Source organism: Astyanax mexicanus, chromosome 13 (genome assembly GCF_023375975.1).
Source record: "Astyanax mexicanus isolate ESR-SI-001 chromosome 13, AstMex3_surface, whole genome shotgun sequence".
Classification (NCBI taxonomy): domain Eukaryota; kingdom Metazoa; phylum Chordata; class Actinopteri; order Characiformes; family Acestrorhamphidae; genus Astyanax; species Astyanax mexicanus.
The window spans coordinates 45,865,489-45,887,206 of NC_064420.1; the positions used below are offsets into that span (position 1 = coordinate 45,865,489).

General features: G+C 36.0%; 1 protein-coding gene across 2 annotated transcripts; it reads right to left on the reverse strand.

Annotated features, from left to right (window-relative positions):
* Positions 1 to 2,057: 2,057 nt before the first annotated feature.
* ndnl2 (necdin-like 2) lies at positions 2,058 to 18,790 on the reverse strand. 2 transcript variants are annotated; one of them, XM_022676815.2, is made up of 10 exons: positions 18,402 to 18,788; positions 16,890 to 17,009; positions 14,935 to 14,998; positions 12,891 to 12,970; positions 12,696 to 12,790; positions 11,805 to 11,884; positions 8,136 to 8,178; positions 7,983 to 8,045; positions 4,074 to 4,188; positions 2,058 to 2,481 (listed from the first exon to the last, which is right to left on the reverse strand). In XM_022676815.2, exons 1-10 carry the CDS (start codon positions 18,453 to 18,455, stop codon positions 2,407 to 2,409), a joined length of 789 nt encoding a protein of 262 aa, XP_022532536.1. In that variant the 5' UTR covers positions 18,456 to 18,788; the 3' UTR covers positions 2,058 to 2,406. The 2 variants fall into 2 exon arrangements, with proteins under 2 accessions (XP_022532536.1, XP_049319123.1); XM_049463166.1 differs by lacking the exons at positions 2,058 to 2,481; positions 4,074 to 4,188 and adding an exon at positions 6,485 to 6,924 and having other exon boundaries at positions 18,402 to 18,790.
* Positions 18,791 to 21,718: the final 2,928 nt, after the last annotated feature.

Consider the following 21,718-nt stretch of genomic DNA (forward strand, 5'->3'; position numbering starts at 1 on the left):
TCGGCAGTGTGTGGGCAGTGTGCCGAGTCCTGCTGGAAAATGAAATCAGCATCTCCATACAATGGGTTCGTATTGGCTGTAAGACATAATCATCAGCAATAAAAAAACCAAACGATTAAAATAGATCACTCTGTGTGTAATACATCTATATAATATATGAGTTTCACATTTTGAACTGAATTACTGAAATAAAGTAACTTTAATTTTTTTAGATGCACATGCAGTAGGACTAGTAGGGTCAAGCAAACAGCTGAAGCTGCAGGATAGTTATTATCCACAAGAGGGCGGCAAAACAAAACACATTAAAAAAAAATATGTACAGCAGATACTGAATAACTTTAGACTAAAGACAGTTTAATGATAAAACGCACTATTTTTGCACTATATACGTCACATCATTAAATAACCATGATTTATCACTTATCCCAGATAAAATCAAGTACCATATACCATGACTTTCACTATGTCTCTTGTGGATATGGTATATGGGTGAGGGTCGAATGCATCGAATGTAGATGTGACCAAAGTCTACCGAAGTCATCCATCTGTTCACATGGACACTTCTAGCCAGACACCGCCGGTCACGACACACAACACACAAGACCTTGTAACACACAAGTGCTTGTAAGGGCATTGCCAAGCTATCCCCTGATGTAATGCATCATGATCAGCCTGTAAACTGCTGTCCCATGACTTATGGCACTTCAGTGTAATACTGTGTATAGTCCAATGTTCAATGAAAAACTATGCATCTCCAAAAACTGTAACTTTACAGGAGAGAGAGAAAAACTTGTTAAATTTCAATGGTAATTAAAATTACCATTGAAATTACCAAAATAATTTTATCCCACATTAACCGTGTCACCGCCACTGCCAGAACATATGTAATATTAGTAGCACCACACCGTCCACCGTCCATGTGGGTTAGCTGAGTATGCTACAACAAGCAAATAGATAAAGATGATGCCGTATTTTTTGGACTATAAGGTTTATAAGGTTCACCATCAATGAATGTGTATTTACTGGTCTATTTTCATACATCCACCATTAAGCGACACTAGTTAGGATGTCTATATTGAAGTAAGCAAGAAAGTCGCCATGTTTCCTTTCTAATGGCCAATAATAAAGCCAATCAAGGGCTGGATGTTAATCTACACAGATTTCTCTCTTAAAAAACATTTATTTGGGTGATTAAAGTGCTTCCATTTATTTACAGTAAACTTAGATTTCCAGTATTTTGTCTAAGGATGAGTTTTCAGTCAAGTTTCTCCAGCACTAAGGCTGGGTGCAGCAGCATTAGCATTAGCCGCTAACCACAGCACTAGCGGAACGTAAATGCCGCCCGAAAGCGCTACACTGAGGTACCCTGAGTGTTCCAGTAACGCAGGGCACTATTAGCTAGTGGTTCATCCCACGTAGCTTGTTTTAACACAGCAAACATGCAGATAGCGGCTAATGCTAATGCTGCTGCACCCAGCCTTAGTGCTGGAGAAACTTGAAACACTGAAAACTCACCCTTATAAATGCTGTACTTCAGTGGAGTGGCTTTACTGCTCCCCTACATAAGACGCACCGGATTATAAGGCACACTGACAATTTTTTTTTATTATTAAGGAAACTTATGACTTATGAAATTATGAAATTAAAGATTTTAAGTGCACCTTATAGTCCGAAAAATACGGTAAATTTTCATATGGATTTGAACCAAGAACTATGTCCAAAGAAAACTAGAAGACTCTTACCAATAACCAGATCTGCCTCCAGTGTAAATTATGTGAGAAATCAGAATATAAGAATAAAAATTAGACTCATTTAAAATGGAAGATGTGAACTGGTTAATTATTTTTGTCAATCATTTCTGAACAGATCATCCAGGGCCTTAATCTTGGAGATTATTTCCAGTTTTTGAGAGAACACATATTATCACAACAAGTATTACAAAAAACAAACAAAAAAAAACATTATTTTATCATCAACAAAGATTAGCATGCAGAAAGTTTTTTTAGAATGTTTTTAATAAGAAAATATGCAAAATATGAAAAGTCAACACAGAAGAGTACTACACGTGAACATTTACTCTGAACACTCTCACAACAACCTTCAGCTTATTATAATATTATATTACACAGAACACAGAACAGAAATATGTTTTATAGAACATGAACGCCGAAACATTTTGCATATAATTCTCTGATGCTGTTAAAAACTTGTGTTCGTGAAATGGTGATCTTATATAGTTGATGTTCAAAAAACAAAAATTCTCAACTTAAATGTTTATTAACTTTACACTAAGTTTCACAATGTTGAGCCAGTTCTATTGGTTTGTTAAAAATGAGATGTTCACACAAGATGAACCGAAGCTAAAAAAATACCCAAACCAGCCCTGACAGCTCCTGTTATCTTCAGCTATCTCTGACTACTTTCACCAGATGTGGCCTCTCTGTACTGCTGAGTCCAGCTCTGTGGTTCCTGGCTGTGCAGCTGAAAACACAAACAAGATACAAAACACTTACTTATATCTGTTTTACAACCTGTAATATATCAAACTCCATTTACTTTAACCTGGAAACTTATCTGCAGGTTCCAGAGTAGGTTGTGGATAGAGGTGGGAATTTCTAGGCACCATATGATTCGATTTGATTATGGTAGTTTTAAAGTTAAGTAAAGTTGTGCAGGATTATACACTGTATTAAAGTAAACTGATTCAATTTATCAGAAGTTAATTTTGTTGTACAATTTTTATAAATGTTGCAAACATTATCAATATATGAATAATGTATTGAGATTTTTGCCTGTAATTAGATTCTTTTGGGTTTTTGAAAAGTTACTTTATTTCAGTAATTCAGTTCAAAATGTAAAACTTATATATTATATAAATGTATATATAAATTATATACAGCCAATAAAAACCTAATAATCAATGTCTCAGAAAAAGGTCAACTGGTACTTTTTTTTGGCAGTGTGGGCAGTGTGCCAAGTCCTGCTGGAAAATGAAATCCGCATCTCTATAAAAGTTGTCAGTAGCAGAGAGAAGAAGCATGAAGTGCTGTAAGATTTTGTGGGGAAAAACTGCACTGACTTTAGACTTGATAATAAAACACAGTGGATCAACACCAGCAGATGACATGTCTCTCCAAACCATCACTGATTGGTGGAAACTTCACACTAGACCTCGAGCAGTTTGGACTGTGTGTCTCTCCACTCTTCCTCCAGACTCTGCTCCCTTCATTTACAAATGAAATGTAAAACAGCACTTCATGCTTCTTCCCTCTGCTGACAACTTTTGTAGAGATGCGGATTTCATTTTTCAGCAGGACTTGGCACACTGCGTACCAAAAGTACAAATTGGTCTTAGTTATATATTATTCTTATTTTCTGATTTTTGGGTTTTCTTTGGCTGTAACCCATAATTATCAACAATAAAAAAAATAAACGCTTAACCCTTTCAGACCTGAATTATATTCCAGTGATAGGAAGACATAAGAATATAAGAATGCTTTTTTTGCTGTGCTGGACACAAAACAGGACTGTAATATTTTAACATAAACTCTATTTTATAACTTTTATTTCAGGTCTAATGGGAAACAGGCCTCAATTACTGGTATGTGCCACCAAACATATATATAAAAAGAAAAGGCAGGGTCTGAAAGGGTTAACATAGAGCACTCCGTGTGTAATACATCTATATAATATATGAGTTTCACATTTTGAAGTGAATTAATTTATTTCTTTAACTTTTCAATGATGTTCTAATGTTTTGAGATGCACTAGTTCTGTTTTACACGAAAAACAAATCCTTAATCTCTAAGGAAATCTTATTGAGCCAATTTTTATTTACCTTTAGATCAAAATTCTGAATTTATTGATTATTAATTATATTGAAAGGTAATGTATAATAAGTGCTTAATATGAATTATATTACTTAACTTGTACTTAACACTATGTAACATTGACGTGTAATTCCATAATCTGTACAACGTTTTTTGTATAGATTCAATAAAGTTTTAGTTAAGTTAAACACTTAAATACAGCAGTGTTATACTGTATACTGAGTGAAGCAGACACGGACTAACCTCTCCGACGAACTCCAGCACTTTCATCTTGGAAACCTCCTTCTCGGCTCTCTGACCCCAGCGGAACTCGTGCTCCAGCGGCTCAGTGTGAGGGATCCGCAGGTACTCCAGATATCTACAAAACACAGTATTATAATACATACAAAAACAATCACATGCAATTTATTTGGAATCAGTAACACCTTATTATTATTTTTTTTAAGCAAATTAATTACGTCACCAAGTTTGACCCCAACATCCTCCACAAGCTGCCAAGCCCTCGCCCAACATGCAGATTTTTTTTTTTCTGGAATGATTTGTTTTTGATGAGAACGTGATCTGATCTCGATCTGACTCAGTTATCAAATATACTTCTTTTTAACTGAACTAAACTGTTGATAAAGTGCAGCGTAATCTGATATATTAGCCAGATAATATACTGATATGAACAAATGCTGTTTCTGCTGCTCCATGCTGTTTACACACTAGGAGCGTAGTATGTGCAGAGTTCACTGCTTTCTTCCTCCCGCGCCAGACAGCTCTGACCAATCAGAGGAGACGATGTGCTTGCGTGGTTTATTAGTGCCTGTTTTGGTGCATTTAGGTTTAGGTTTACTTAACCAAACCAAACAAAGGGAGAAAAGCTCCAAATAAACAAACTCATCAACTGATCTGGATCATAGAAACTTTCACAACTACAGGTGTGAAAACGCTCTTTTATACTCAGCTAATTAAGATGTAATTCAGAAATCCTTATAAACAAGCTGAGAATTAATTTTTTAATGCATTCTTTTTTTATTCCAGCGCCCCATGTTGGCTTTCTCTCCCCTCAAACATACAAGTATATAACAGTATTTTAATTAACACCACTAATATAAATATAATTGCATTTTAGATTTCTTACATTAATTTTTTATTTAAATTTAAATATCCACTATAAAAACTTAACAAGCATCTTAAGAAGACAAGCGCGATTAATCGCAGTTAATCGCACAGAATATTGACAATAATAATAATACATTCAAAAGCATACAGAACAGAATAGTTTATGGTTCTCATGACTGAAGCATTTGTCTGGAGGCATCTGTGGCTCAGATTCATCATCTCTGTAATCCTAACCCTCTTCAGAGCTCCATTGTTCTCTATGGTGTGGTATAAACCAGCTGTCCATGGTCTGAGGGACACCAGCTCTGAACACACCAACAGCCTCCTCACCTGGGATTCGAACCCACAACCTTCCGGACTGAATCCTACAGCTTTATTCCTCTGAGCTACCTGAGTGACAGTGCTGGGAAAGGTGAGAAAGGTGGGAATGGAGGGATGATGTAATAACAGAGGGGCAGAGTGGTAATGGAGGGACAATGGAGGGCAGGAAGGTGAGATGACACCTCATTCAGCTGCCCTTTTCACTGACAGAACAATTAACACAACAAAAAGAGACCTGAATCAGATCACCTTCTAATCACCAGGTTTAGTAGGCGTGTTATGCCAGGTTCACACTACACGACTTTTTGAGTCTTCAGTCATTGTGCTGTTCACACTACACCAGGGGTGTCCAAACTATGGCCCGCGAGATATTTTAGAAATAGAATGAATGTTGGCCCGCTGTTAAGCAGGTTTTTATAAATGTGAGATTAAAAGTTTGAACGCTAGGTGTCAGAAACGGGCCAAAGAGTCTAAAAGCGGAGAGGGTGCGCATTTCTAGCGCAGAAAAATGGGCCAAAGAGTCTAAAAGTTGCCGTAATTAAGTTTAATATTAAGAGACATCATGAAATTAAACATCAATTTGAAAAATCTTAGTTTACACAACACTGTCAAAGATAAAGATAGTAAGTCAAGTAAAATGGTGTGTAAATGAAATAATCAGAAAAAAGTATTATTTAAAGTGGTATATTTCATTATTTGTTTTATTACAGTGTCTGTGGCCCGTGACTTTAAAAATATAGAAAATATTTCTCCTTCTGGCCCCCAACAAAAAAAAGTCCCTACACTACACCAATGGTCATGCTGTAATCCTGAGTCCTTCAGTTGTTGAGACTTTCACACTACATGAGTGATCATCGACACGGGGTCACAAATGACATGATTTCTCACTGTGGGAAATCGCCAACTCACCTGGCTGCTCTCCAGAAACACATTTCATCACAAGAACACACCTGAACTACACGCACACGGACACTAGCGATGCCATGCCAGAGAATCTCTACAGAGGAGAATACGCACTTAAAGTGAGTCCAACAGGAACGGGTTCATATGAAGCCCCAACTGAGTAAAATCAGAATTTAAAAATGTCTGATCAGTTTTATACTGAAATATGAGCTTATGTCCTCAGCACAGAACTATATCAAATAAAAACGTTTCAGTACCACAGACATATATATATATATATATATATATATATATATATATATATATATATATATATATATATATATATATTTTTTTTTTTTTTTCCATTTTGAACTCCAGTTATAAAGCTTCTAAATATGCTTTACATGTATTTCCAGGATCAGCTCACCAACCAATCAGCTCACAGTATCAGTAATTCTAGTGCTTTACAGTGTAAAACCTGTTTTCTTAAGATAAACTGTATAAAAATATACAGGCACGCTTTCTTAGTTTTTTTTTTTTGTAAAATACAATATTTTGCTTTCTAAAATTAAAGAAAAACTCAGAAGTTTTCAGCTTTTAGCTCCATTCACCCTGTTCATAGAGGACTCACTCGCAGGCTCCCTCTAGAGTTATTTACTGATATAACAGGGGGAATGGTAGGGTGGTCAGATTCTCCATAAACAGTTCTGATATGACCCGTCTCTCTCTCTGTGATCTCATTGGCTGTATGTAGCCGCTGCTCCTGACTCCTAGTCGCCGACTGAGTCAGATATTAAACATGTTGAATATTTATTGCTGTGGTGTTGTGATCAGACCCTCCTCTGCTCTATATATGTTTAAATGTATAATGAGCTGATATATATAGTGAGTACAGCTGTTGTCTTGTCCCATATCTGGTGTGTTTACACCAGACTTTACACACCTTTAAAAGCTGTTTTTTTTTAAGTTTCGTACAGCACTTTGTCTGTTCTTCCCTTTAATTTTAACTGACGTTCCTAAGTGACACATACTGATACTCATCATGAGAGCATTGCCTTATCTACAGACTGTTTCAGGGTTAGCGCTGGGGATAAAACTAAACTAGATCATTTAAAAAGTGTATTATTTGCTTCTACAGCTCTGTTCCAACCATTTTTCTGTTCAAATGCTTAAATTAAAGTTTTATGTTCAGTAGAACGAGTTCGGATCTGATTTCTAGAACAAAATGTTATAGTATAATAGTTATGAAATTGTTGTTGTCTCATTTATGTGGGACTTTTAAATTGGGTTTGTCATATCGTATCGTATGCAATAATATCGCCTACATTTTTTTTTTTTATCGTGAATGATACTGTACCCTGAAATATTGTGCCATTTCCACTCTCCCTAATTGGCACATCAGAGCGCTACTTTTTTGCTGTTTTTAGCAAAAGAAAAATATACACTGTTATAATTTCCCATTATATATCTACTAGAGACAGATTATATCTGTCCAGTATCATTTATTTTACTTTAACCCTGGATATATGGAGATATTTAGAGTGCATTATTATTAGTATCATAATATTCTGGATCATTGACTTCTATTACAAATCTGACAAAATTCTTGTATTTTTAATAACTCAGTTAGGGGTGTGCTATATCATATCATGTTCAATAACAAAATTTAATTTTAATTTTGTTGCAGTAGTGTATTATTGAAATAGATTTTTTTTAATTCAGTGTTTTGTCATTTCGATGAAATATCGTGATATTATTTAAGGGCCATATCGCCCACCCCTAGTGTGGATTATCTGTAATTTGTTTAACCACCAGTTAGAACCATTTAAATCAACTCACTTTTGTCGAACAAATTCTTCAGTGACCACTTTCTTCACATCTCCAAACTCCTCATGCTTCTCACTGTGGAGAAAACAAACACAGCGATCAGACTCAGACTCAGGCTAGAAACTGACTGAACATCTTCACTATTGTTTATAATCAGCAGCTTACCCGACATCCACTCTTAGCTTTTTCAGAGTGTTCCACACCACATCTAGCAAAAGACAAAAAGATAATTAGACGTTTGCTTTAATTTATAGTTAGATAACTCTTAATAATAATGAATAATAATAAAGCTGGGGATGGATCTTGTTCCTTGCTGACCTACAGTATTGCATATCGTCAATACTATATATATATATATACACACAGTCCCTGACAGAAGTTCTGTCGCTTATCCATGTTGTGGAAACAAAAGCTTATACCCTGACTTTAAATTCATCCACTGGTTTTAGAAATGACTTATATGAAAGCTGAAACCCTCCCAAATGAGGTTTAATTTACGAAAATAAATTTGCTTCACTGCAGAAATATTGATCATTTAATGAACACAGACAGGTCAGAATTTGCAAGACAAAAGTTTTGTCGCCCACAGAAAGTAATGTGAAAATCAAACAAACCATTTACTTCAAATACAAAAATATGTTTCATAACATGAATGAAGTTATGGTGCTATTAGAGCCATTTTTGATATTTTGTGTGACTTCCATGAGCTTGAAGGACTGCATCCATGCGGTTCAATGATGATTCATACAATTTATTGATGAAGTCATCAGCAATATGATGCAGACTTATATGCCTCCCAGAGTTCATCAAGATTCTTTGGTTTTGTCTTCCAAGATTCCTCTTTCATCTTACCCCAAACATGCTCAATGATGTTCATGCCTGGTGACTGGGCTGGCCAGTCCTGGAGCACCTTGATCTTCCTCACTTAGAGGAAATTTGATGTAGAGATGGATGTATGAGATGGAGCACCATTCTGCTGCAAAATTTGACCCCTTTTAGGATCAATAATGTAAGAGGTAGCTAATACTTCTTGATATTTTAGGATATTGACATTGCCTTCCACCTAGAGCTGGGCGATATGGGAAAAAATCTTATCACGATATAGTTTTCCATATCAGTCGATATCGATATGTATCACGATATAAATCAAATCACTTTGTGTCACACTTAAAGGTTTGTTTTTATTAGTGAGAGAATAAGGGAGTGATGGAAGTTTTATCACAATATTTTTTTCTGTATCTCCATAATTATTAGGGCTGGCCCGAATAGCATTTTTTGAGCTCCGGATATTTGGCAGTAATTGGTAGCGAATATTCCAATATTAGTTTTTAAAAAAAACAAATTAATCATGAACGCGAGCCAGAACCCGAGCTTGAACGTCAGCCTGACTCAGGCGCTGCATGAACTCGGGCTTTTTTCCAATTTTTTCCAATTTTCCATGACTGAAAAAAAAACTTGGGCTATAAGCTCAATATTAAATATTTCGTTTGTTTAGAAATTATTTTATATTCTTAAACCATGTTAAATTATATTAGATTAGTAGGGCTGGCCCGAATAGCGTTTTTTGAGCTCAGAATATTGGGCACTGATTGGCAGCCAATATTGGAATATTTGTTTTTAAAAAGACGGATTAAAAACTGATTAAAGTAAAACAAAAATTGCAACTCGGCCCCTTTAATTCACCACAAAGTTTTCCAAGACCCAGCCGGAAAAAAAAAAGATTTCCCACCTTTTCCTCAGCTGGGTCGGGCTCAAAAAATGATTTGTGATAGGCTGTTTTTTGGTTTGTTTGTTCAAGCACTTAGGCTTTTGTACTGCTGCAGTGCAATATTTAGATTTTATATTCTGAAATTCGTTAGGTTTTATTTCTTTTAGCATTTTGAACTTTTTTTCCAATTTCAAATTTATTTTTTTCTGTTCGTTATGTTCTATCGGTCCTTGCGTTTTTTGTAGTTGAAGTTGAATTTAATATTGAAGTTCAATATTTCTAATTTATATTTTGAAATTCGTTAGATTATATTTATTATTGTATTTTGAGCTCACTTTAGTTGGTTATTTTCCAAATTCATATCTATTTTTCTGTTATTATTAAATGTTATTAGCTTATTAGCTTAGCTTGTCATTTAGCATACAGAACTTCTCACGGATTTTTAATGAATGTTGATTTATTAATTTAAAAGCTGTACCTTATTAAAAGTATTTTAAGCCAGACAGACACTGTGTGATTTTTTTAATGAGTTTATCTGCACTTTTAAATGGTTTGTCCTGTAGGAAACGCACACGATTTGTATGCTGACACTGTTGTCTGACTGAGGAGCTGCTTTCCGTCAAATGCAGCCTGTAGGCAGGAAAAAATCCAGCCAGAACCGACCATATCATGAGCCAGTTTTAAAGCCAGTAATTTAGTAGAGCATTAAACTACAAATCTGAGATGTACCTGCTGTACTTCTTAATCTCTGCCCCCAAAACGGTCCATTAACTTGCTTGACAGACGCGTCAAATCCCCCGCGAGCACGCGCGGCGCACAGCGCACCGATTAATTCATGCGTTGAGCTTTAAACGCGCAGCTGAGCTGTAATTGGGGAAATATCACAAAAATCACAGTGTGATTTGTTACATTAAAAAAAAGACCATTTTCTTCCGCCTAATCTGAGAGGAAAGCGGTGTTCTCGACCGGCCCGAGTTCATGCAGCGCCTGAGTCAGGCTGGCGTTCAAGCTCGGGTTCGGGCTCGCGTTCAGGCAGATAATCTAAATGATAAATGATTTTGTGTTTTTGCACTTGGGCCATAAGCTCAATATTAAAAAGTTCGTTTGTTTAGAAATTATTTTATATCCTTAAACCATGTTAAATTATATTAGATTAGAGGAAAGTCATTTAGACATCATTCTTAAGGTGTTTTTGTCCTGTTACCGCTCCGCAAAAAAACCTCTTCCTTTAATCCGCGCCCCACATACACATTTTTGCAGCACCTGCCCCGAGGTCCTAATATAAATTGAATTAATTACATTTAGTGCTTAAAATTTACTTAAAATTTATTTAAAACGTGCTGAACAGTGCGGCCGTTTATTCCCAAAGTACAAACACTATGGTTGTTTGCGTGTGTCGGGCCATACTCCACTATTCTTTAGGGTTTTTTGTTGCATGCATGAGAATAACTATTACAATTTTCTTAACTATTTATTAATTTGCTCCAGCGTCTTCTGGATTGATTACACGTTGTGTTTTCGTTGTTTGCCGCGCCACTTAGACGGAAATGGAAATGAATGTTTATCGAATTCTATTGCACAGGCTTATCATCGTCATCGAGGGAAAAATTATCGCGAAACAAATCGATATCGTTATATCGCCCAGCACTACTTCCACCTTGCAAATGTTTCGCACACCCCCATACTGAATGTAGCCCCAGACCATGGTCTTTCCACCACAAAACTTAACTGTTTTCTGGTGAATCTTGGATCCATATGGGCTCCAGTAGGTCTCCTGCAGTATTTGCTGAGGCTGTTAAGTAATTCAACTGAGGATTTATTTGAGAAATCCACCTTCTGCCACTTTTCCAGTGTCCATCCATTTAGCAGGCTGTGGGCCTTGGCAAATGCCATACTTTTTTTAATTGCCTTTTGTTTAGTGCTGGCTTCTGGGCCAGAGAGGAGAACATGATGCCAAGATGCATGAAAACTGTGATTAAAAACCAGGTTTAATTTACCAAATATTGATTTCTGAACTCTTAAAACTTTCTGAAAGCTCTGCGTCTTTTTTGTAATTTCAGCCATTTCTCATTTTCTGTAAATAAATGCTCTAAATGACAATATTTATATTTGGAATTTAGACTCACTTTCTTTGACTGTTCCTCCTTTCATGAAGATGACACTGAGAATGACGAACAGTAAACCAGTCTTTGGGTTTCCTGGACACCTGAAAAACAGAACATCCAATATAGCTATGATTCAGTTCATAATATTTCTTATAACATTTATATAATTGAAAAGTTACTTTATATTTCAGTAATTCCGTTCAAAATGTGAAATTCATATATATATATATATAGATGTATTAAACAGAGTGATCTATTTTAAGCATTTATTTCTTTTATTGTTGATAATTATGGTTTACAGCCATAAAATCAGTGTATCAGAAAAATAGAATATTATATAACTGACAAGTCCTGCTGGAAAATGAAATCCGCATCTCCATAAAAGTTGTCAGTAGCAGAGGGAAGCATGAAGTGCTGTAAGATTTTGCGGGATTTAAAGCAGTGGATCAATACCAGCAGACGACATGTCTCTCCAAACCATCACTGATTGGTGGAAACTTCACACCAAACCTCAATCAGTTTGGACTGTGTGTCTCTCCACTCTTCCTCCAGACTCTGACCCCTTTATTTACAAATGAAATGTAAAATTTACTGATGATCAAAAACTTTTATGGAGATGCGGATTTCATTTTCCAGCAGGACTTGGCACACTGCCCACACTGCCAAAAGTACCAACTGGTCTTATATAATATTCTAATTTTCTGAAATACTGACTTTTGTGTTTGTATTGGCTGTAAACCTTAATCATCAACAATAAAAGAAATAAACGCTTAAAATAGATCACTCTGTGTTTAATACATCTATATAATATATGAGTTTCACATTTTCAACTGAATTACTGAAATAAAGTAACTTTTCAATGATATTAAATTTTTTTGAGATGCACTAGTATATAAAGTAGGTTCTACTCACATGCTGATTGGCTCTCCAGGCACAGGCTGCAGCTTGTTAATGAGAATGTAAATATGATTCTTGGCGTCTATCTCCACCAGCTTCAGACCGAAGACCTGAGAAGATAAAGAGAGCAACACAGACAATGAATGATGAATGATGAATCTGCACCTCACACTGTTTTAACTCTGAATAACATGAGTAACAGAAACATACCTGCTCAAATATGCGGTCAGCTCTCTTCATGATGTCTTGATATAAGGCTTTATACTCTTTTATTACATGCTTGACAATATCTGTGAAAAAAAGAAAGTGAAGGGGAGCCAGATTTTGGCATAAACACCATTTTTTTGCATCCAGTATTTTGTGCACTTTGCCCAAACAGGCTTTTGGAATGGATGATATGGCACATGGCTTTTGCCTGCAGATAAATCACTTTTTACATCGCTATCCAGGCCTGTCATGATAAGAATTTTTGTGTGGACGATATATTGTCCCAGAAATCATTGCGATACACAATATTTTTTGTTATTTTAAGACTATTAAATGCTACTGGCATAATGATAACAAAATAGCATAAAAAAGTAATTATACACTTTTTAAAGACAGCAAAAATTTTAATAATCATAAGCTTGGACTGTGTGTCTCTCCACTCTTCCTCCAGACTCTGATTTCTCCCTTGATTTCCAAATGAAATGTAAAATGTACTGATGATCAGTGATGGTTTGGAGAGACATGTCATCTGCTGCTGTTGATCCACTGTGTTATATTATCAAGTCCAAAGTCAGTCAGTGCAGTGTTTTCCCAGAGATGCAGATTTCATTTTCCAGCAGGACTTGGCACATTGCAGATAAACTACTTTTACACCATTATCCAGGCCTGTCATGATAAAAATATTTTGTGGGCCATATATTGTCCCAGAAATCATTGCAATACACAACATTTTTGTAATTTTAAGACTATTAAATACCACTGACATAATGATAACCGAATAGCATTAAAAAAAGTAATTATACACTTTTTAAGGACAGCAAAAAGGTTAGTAATCATTTATTATCATTAGTTTGGGAATAATATACTTTATTATTTCTTCACCTACTTTAGTCCACACTGTTTGTATGGAGTCACAGTCATTGAAGCACGACTGGCTAAAATACTGTTCACTGTTATATGAGTGAACAAACATACAAATAAAGACAATACACAATATCACTATTATATATTATATTATTATAAAAATATTGAGTTCATGTTCATTTATTGTACGATAAATCGATATTGCAATTATTGTGACAGACCTACCGTTATCCAGACTCAAAGTAGCTCCAAATCTTATTGGTAGAATCTGGAGAGCCCTGACATTTAAAACTATAAAACTGCACAAAAAGTTGATTAAAAGCTACTGTTTACTTCCTATAGTGTAGTAGGTGCTGGTTTAAGTCACAAAAAGTTAACCATTGAGCACGAATATTAAAACATTTTGGGCAATGTTCTTTGCATTCTAATATCGACAGAAACCAGATATTTTCATCAACAGCTGAAATTCATGCATTTCCAAAGAATAATTTTGCAATCTGCTCAAATATCCTACCTATTCGTTCTCGTGCTCGATGGTTGACTTATTGTGACTTAAATTTAAGATGGCAGTGCTCGGAGATTTATCCTACACTATGGAATGTAACCAGTGGCTTTTAATAAGCTTCTTGTGCAGTTTTTAAAGTCTTAAATGCCATGTTTTAAATGTGAGGGCTCTCTGGATTCTACTAGTGGAGATACTTTGAGTCTGGATAACGGTAGTCTGTCACAATAATTGCAATATCGATTTATTGTACAATAAATGAACATGACCTCAATCATTATTTTATAATCGTGATATCGTCTATTGTGTTTAACTGTGTAGCATTTTAGCCAATCATGCTTCAATAACTGTGACTCAATACACACAGTGTGGACTAAAAAGTGATTTATCTGCAGGTGCAAGGCATGCCCTATCTCATCCATTCTAAAAGCCTGTTTGGGCAAAGTGCACAAAATACTGGATCTCTGAAAGCTGCTGGAGAGCGGAGGTGGGCTATTCAAGAAAGGTAAGTACTTTTATCACGTTTTAATACACAATAGAACACAAATTTTGATCAGAATGTCTGTCACACATTAAATTAAATTAATGTTTTTTAAAAATGGAAAAAAGGCAGGTGTGAACCCTTGCACTCTTATTTTAAGGCATCATCCTGAAGGTTTAATTGGACGAGAAGCAACCTACCTGTCCTGCGGATGGGTATTTTCTTCTGGTCCTTGATTAGAATGAACTGTACCACCTCAGCAACCTGTACAAATAAAACACATTGAACACATTTTAATCACATTTCAAAATTCAATGTTTTTTCTACATACAGGTGCTGGTCAACAAATTAGAATAATTTGAAATAGTGCAATCATGAAATTCTTTGAATGCATTTTTTGTGCAGAAAGCAAATCAGGTGTTCACCGCACCTGTCCTACTCGTTAGACTAATCACAGAACTCGTTACCTGGAAAAAAATTTGCTCAGCTGAGCTTTCCAAAAGGCCCATTTAGGCCATTTAACTGTGACACTGTTGTTTTATTGAATTAGAATAATGGAGAAACCGTTTCATTGAATTAGAATAATTTTTATTATAGTTACAATCATCACTTTCTCAGTATTTTGTGGCTGCCCCCTTGGCTTGTATGACTGCCTGAAGTCTCCGCGGCATCGATTTGACCAGCTTGTCGCAAGTTTCCGCACTCACAGCTTCCCAGGCAGTGGCGATGTTCTGCTTCAGTTGGTCCAGCGTAGTAGGCTTTCTGTCGCGAATTTTCCGCTTGACGATGGCCCAAAGGTTTTCAATGACATTGAGGTCAGGCGAGCTGGCCGGCCATGCCAAAACTTCAAGCTGTTTTTTAGTGAACCAATCTTTGGTCGACTTTGCCGCATGAGCCGGTGCAAGATCCTGTTGAAATATGAAGTCTTCTTCGCCGAACTGTTCCTCAACAGTCGGAATCAGGAACGTTTCCAGAACATCTTGATATACGGCAGCATTGACAGTCTTCTTGAGGAAGCAGAGTTTCCCCTACACCTCGAGCGGACATGCATCCCCAGACCATAACGCTCTGGGGAAACTTGACGGATCTTTTCACGCACTCGTGGTTGTAGGTTTTGCCACCACGACGCCAGACACGAGGACCTTGGTCACCGAAGGAGATGCAGAAGCGTGATTCGTCACTGAAGACCACTTTCTGACAGTCTTCAGCAGTCCACTCGCCGTGTTCTTTGGCCCACTTCAGCCGTTTCTCCATTTGTTTCTTGTTCAGCATCGGTTTTACTGCTGGAACGCGAGATTTGAAGCCGAGTTCGCGCAGACGACGGTAAGTGGTTGATCTGGAGACGTCAGCGCCGGTCTGCTTGTTCCACAAGTCGGTGAGCTCGGAAGTGGACTTGAACCGGCTGCTTGTTGTCGCGAGCAGAAGTTTTTCGGACGCCGGAACAGTTGATGCGCTTGCTGCAGTTTTTCTTGAGAGCTTTGCAGACGGAAGACTGGCTGATGCCGAGCTGCTCAGCAATTTTAGTTTGGGTCAAGCCTTGTTGGCGAAGGGCTTGAATTTGAGCCACTATTCCTGTAGAGAGGTCGCGCTGCTTACCCATGATTGATTTTACAACTTAGAAATTCTACTCAACCCTGACTTTATACTGCACAGTGAACACTCTTCACAGAAAACAAAAATTCGAGCATTTATTCTAATTCAATTAAACAGTTTCTCCATTATTCTAATTCAATAAAACAACAGTGTCACAGTTAAATGGCCTAAATGGGCCTTTTGGAAAGCTCAGCTGAGCAATTTTTTTTCCAGGTAACGAGTTCTGTGATTAGTCTAACGAGTAGGACAGGTGCGGTGAACACCTGATTTGCTTTCTGCACAAAAAATGCATTCAAAGAATTTCATTTCATTTCATTTTCATTTCAGTTTTGCACTATTTAGAATTATTCTAATTCGTTCACCAGCACCTGTAAAGACACTAGAAAACACAGAACATTTATTAATGATGGTGCTGTAACTACATGCAATAGTCCTTCGTTCACACAAAGTGTACTGAACAGAGAAGAGACCGAACCATAATCCCATCCCATAATAAGCTCACATTAAAAAAAAAAAAAACACACTATGTGTATGTGTTTTGAATTTAATTAGACTGAGTTACCTTACGATCGACCTGGACAGGTGTGTAATTCTCCCTGGCCTTCTGGACCTGTGATGATGTTGGCTGTGTGTAGGATGCATCACCATCATCATCCTCGTCCAGTACCACCTGCTGCGAGCGCTGTGAAGATTTAAAGACATGCAGAACAGACATTGCAATCATAAATATTATAAGTTATAAATGTGTAAGTTGGATATCAGCACTGGCCCAGAATTCCCACATTGGAGACTCCCTGGAATATATGGAATATAAAGATGCAGTGCAGTAAAGAACACTGTTTAAAAAACACTTTTATTGTGGTAATTTCTGCCTCTGCAGCGTCCTCTCAGGTTAAACTGTGCTATAGGAGTGGATGATGCTAAAGGTGCCCCGCTTCTAAACCCATACATCACCCAGTGCCCTTCCCAAACTACACCTCTCATTGTTTAGCCTTTTTCAAATTTGATCTGAGAGTGAAGTCAGGGGGTTTAGCACCTCTTTAAACTAAAATCTTGTTAAGAAAATGATAATAGCTGATGATCGAATGTCATGATAAATTACGGTACTTTTACTTTTTTAAAACTTTAGTACACTTGAAGGCAAGCAGTTACTGATGTACTTTTACTCAAGAGGAGGTCTAAAGGGAAGACTTTTGTTTTTACTGAAATAATATTTTCTATCTTATATCGTCAGTAACTCTTCTTTAACTCAACCTATAATAACTAACTACAAGGTTTGGGTACTTTGTCCAACACTCAATAAAAAATAAACTAGGTCAAATGTAAAATAAATAATTGAACAAAAAATACTCAAAGGGTAAAAATGCATCAGTGTTTTATGTACAGAGCACACATCAGTTATATAACCTTGTTAAAAACTTGTTAGTTAACAAATTAAAATGCCAGCATTTTTTTTTCAGTTTTTGCCTGATATCACACCCCTATATCTTAAGGATTTCTATACAAACATTACATAAAAAGGTTTCATGTTTAATAAAAAACATTAATTATTTTTTTCAATATATACTATATTTATATATAAAATATATTTTAACAAATTTAAATCTGCAATTGTCAAAATATAGTGAATAAAAATCTGAAAATTGCAGCTTTTCTGAACTTAATTTTAAAATCAATATTTTCCTCAATACATATGAAACCGTTTATATTGCGGCAGTTGTCTAGTTTTTGTGTCTATTTTCAAACAAGTAGAATTTGATATATTATATTATCACACACACACATATATATATATATATATATATATATATATATATATATATATATATATATATATATATACCGTTATATATATCAATTTTTGTTATTAATCTGAAATTACGTGGAATAAATTAGAGAGAAAACAGGCAGCTTCTCCAAGTGACCTGTAGAAGTTTTCAGAATATAAATAACTTGTTATACAGCAGGGTTTTGGGTCAAGACTTGTTAGGGTTAACTAGGTAGCTAATAGTCATTTCTGCCAATAGTTATCAGGTATAAACAGTAGTTAAGTTAAATGTCCAGCTCTGCTTACCCTCGGTACTCTGTTCTGGGAGCCAGCATGCGCCACTCTCTTCCTCTGAGACATTTTTACAGCCCTGATATTACAGAAAATCTCTCTAATTAACTCAAATCACAGTTAAAATCCTCATTCCGGCAGCTCATAACAACACACCGTTAGAAACAGCTAACAGCAGCTAACAGCTAATAATCACACATTTACAGCGTTTAAAGCCGATTTACTCACACAGAGCCCCTCACTATTAGTTCTAAAGAGTGCTACACATAATCAAGAGTGTTTATCGCTTATATAAAACCCTATAAACACTATTTTACTTCATATTTAGGTCTAAAAACGAAGGCACACCGCGCAGTTTGGAACTTCCGTCTGTTTGGTCACGTGGTTGCTAAGCGCGGCATCTGATTGGCTGAATCGCGACGGCGTGTAAGTTAACACACCCGTTTTTAGAACAGTCCCGCGCGAATAATTCCTACCCGTATTTAGGGTGGCCAATCACAAAGCAGGATGGGGGGGGGGGGGGGGGGGCTAGGCGTCTTCCTAAATATTAGTATGTATTTATTTCTTGTTTTATTATTTATATGTAATATATACAGTACTAGTCAAAAGTTTGCACCCACAATCTCAGTCAATGTTTTTTTTTCCCTAATGAGAGCCAGTTCCATCATAGCGTCTTTGCAACTACACTCGATAAAGCTTTAAAAGTATTTTTTCTTTACTTAGTAGCTAAGTAGTGCTTGCTTCTCATAATCTGGATTAGAACTTTACTCAAATATACACTATTCACTGTATACCTGTAAATATACCTCTTCACTACTTTACAACTGATGCTCTCAAACACTTTATTAAGAGACAAGAAATTCAAGTAATTAGCTCTTGATGAGTTCAGCACAGCTGTTAACTGAAAGCCACAGAAAGCCCGGAGACTCTACCTCATAAAGCTGACTGAGAAAATTCAGCTAAAATGAGTAAAACTGTCTATCTAAGCAAGAGGTGCTACTTTTAAGAATGTAAAATGTGAAACATATTCTGGTTTGTTTAACACGTTCTATTTACTAAATAATTCCATGATTTTTTTTTATAGTTCTGATGACCCTAGTATTAATCTACAATGCAGTAGCAAAAATAGTTAACATAATAGTATTGGATGCTTTTTATATATAAATTACGAAATTAAGAGACCATTTTAGTTTCTGAATCAGTTTCTCTGATTTTATTATTTAAAGGTATATGTTTGAGTAAAACATTGTTTTTTTTCCCCAACTTCCTATTATATATTGTCATTTAGAGCATTTATTTGCAGGGAATGAGAAATCGCTGAAATTACAAAAAAGATCCAGAGCTTTCAGACCTCAAATAATGCAAAATAAACAAGTTCATATTTATTAAGTTCTTAAATCAATATTTGGTGGAATAACTCTGGTTTTTAATCACAGTTTTCATGCATCTTGAAATCATGTTCTCCTCCACCAGTCTTACACACTGCTTTTGGATAACTTTATGCCTTTACTCCAGCAGCTCAGCTTGGTTTGATGGCTTGTGATCATCCATTCTTCTCCTGATTATATTTACATTTACTCATTTTACTTGTCGTTGTTATTATGTATTATTATTTTCCAATTATTATTACATTTTCTTTGTAGTAATAGTAGAAATAATAGTATTGTTTGCTTTTTATGCATTTTTCAATCGATGTTTTTTAATGTTTATATTAGTTTTTTGTACTATATATTTTGTACTATACTACTTTGAGGTGTGAAAAGAAAAAAAAATTAATAACACAAATGTACACTCTTATCATTCACATGCAAAACACATGTTAGACAATGAAAACGTAGATTATGTTTCATCTCTTAAATGTTTATAATCCTACGAAACAGTCCTTGATCAGAACCCAACACAACCTTACTCCACATGGTGGCAGTATAGGACTTAGTTTATAGACCCAGACTAGGTCCACTAACAGTGACAGTGAGGCCAATACAACCTACTGAAGTCTGGCCTATTCTCTGGCTAGGCCTCAGTAGGGATTGATATGACGTTGCTTCAGTGTTGCTAAACAGTTGTATTTTATTGTATGTGGTTAATTGTTACTAGTGTGTTTTCATAATTTATAATATCATCTTGGAAATTTAACCTTTTTGCCTAAATTATCTCCTCATGATGCTGCAGGGCCAGCTTTGGTAAAATCCTGCATCCCTAGCTGATCAGATCATTTGATTCTACACCTAATGGCCTATAATGGCCTATGTCTACAGTAAGACTTTAGCTCATTTATTATTTATAATTTAAATATAATGTGACATTCAATTTTAATAGCTTTCCAAAAGTAGACTACCTTCACTGAACTAATTCCACCATTTATGTCTTGTCTCCAATGAATAAGTAATGACATTTTTGTTATAATATACTTCTTACTTCTTAATAATAAAGGCTATCGGCTATAAATATTACATAGTTGGCTCCGATACATTCGCTCACAGATGCCTTGTGCTGATCCACATCACCCTAGTAGTGATGAGTGGAAAAAGCGCCATCTACCTACCCGGAGAGAGCAAGGCCAATTTGTACTCTCTCAGGGCTTCGGCAGCTGATGACAAGCTGCATGACCAGGACCCTAACCAGTCATTGCTCATTTTTAAATAGCCAAGTGTAAGCTCTCACTAACTCTGTTTCTCTCTCTTGCGCACATACTATGTATAGCACTATCCGGACAGGATTAGTTTCTCAGGGGGACGGCTGTTTAAAATATTTCACATTTTTCTACTCAGTGATAAAACTATTGCATCCGGACTTTTTTTTTAATGCTTTTTCAATCACATGACATCGCGTTCAGTAGCTCCTCCATTTCCACTAGTTGTTATGTTTATTTTTAATTACGGTGCGCAGCAGTGGACAAATAGCTATTTTATTAAACGCGAGGTGACGAAACTCTGAGATGTGCATCTGGATAGTACTTAAAATATTGTAGGAAAATATTGTAGTTCTGCCTGTAATATTTTCAGAAACGAATCCAGTCCTCTGAGAAAATTACAGGCTGAATTACATACTGTTTTTCACTAAACTCTGTGGTCCTAGAATATAGAAGCGAGTGGAAATGGAGGAGCTACTGAACGTGATGTGACCGAGAAAACCAAAAAACTTACTGGTCCTCCTGTTTTTTTGTTTTTTTTTGTTGTGGTTGTATTTGCAGCGCGTTTTTCTATTTTTCTATTTTCTATCGTTATAATCGTGTTTACCCGACGTTAGTGATGGTGTTACTAATTATTTCAACATTAGTGTTCTAGGGTTAAGGAAGCAAAGTCTTGCGGTAAAAAAGTGTGATTAGTCGT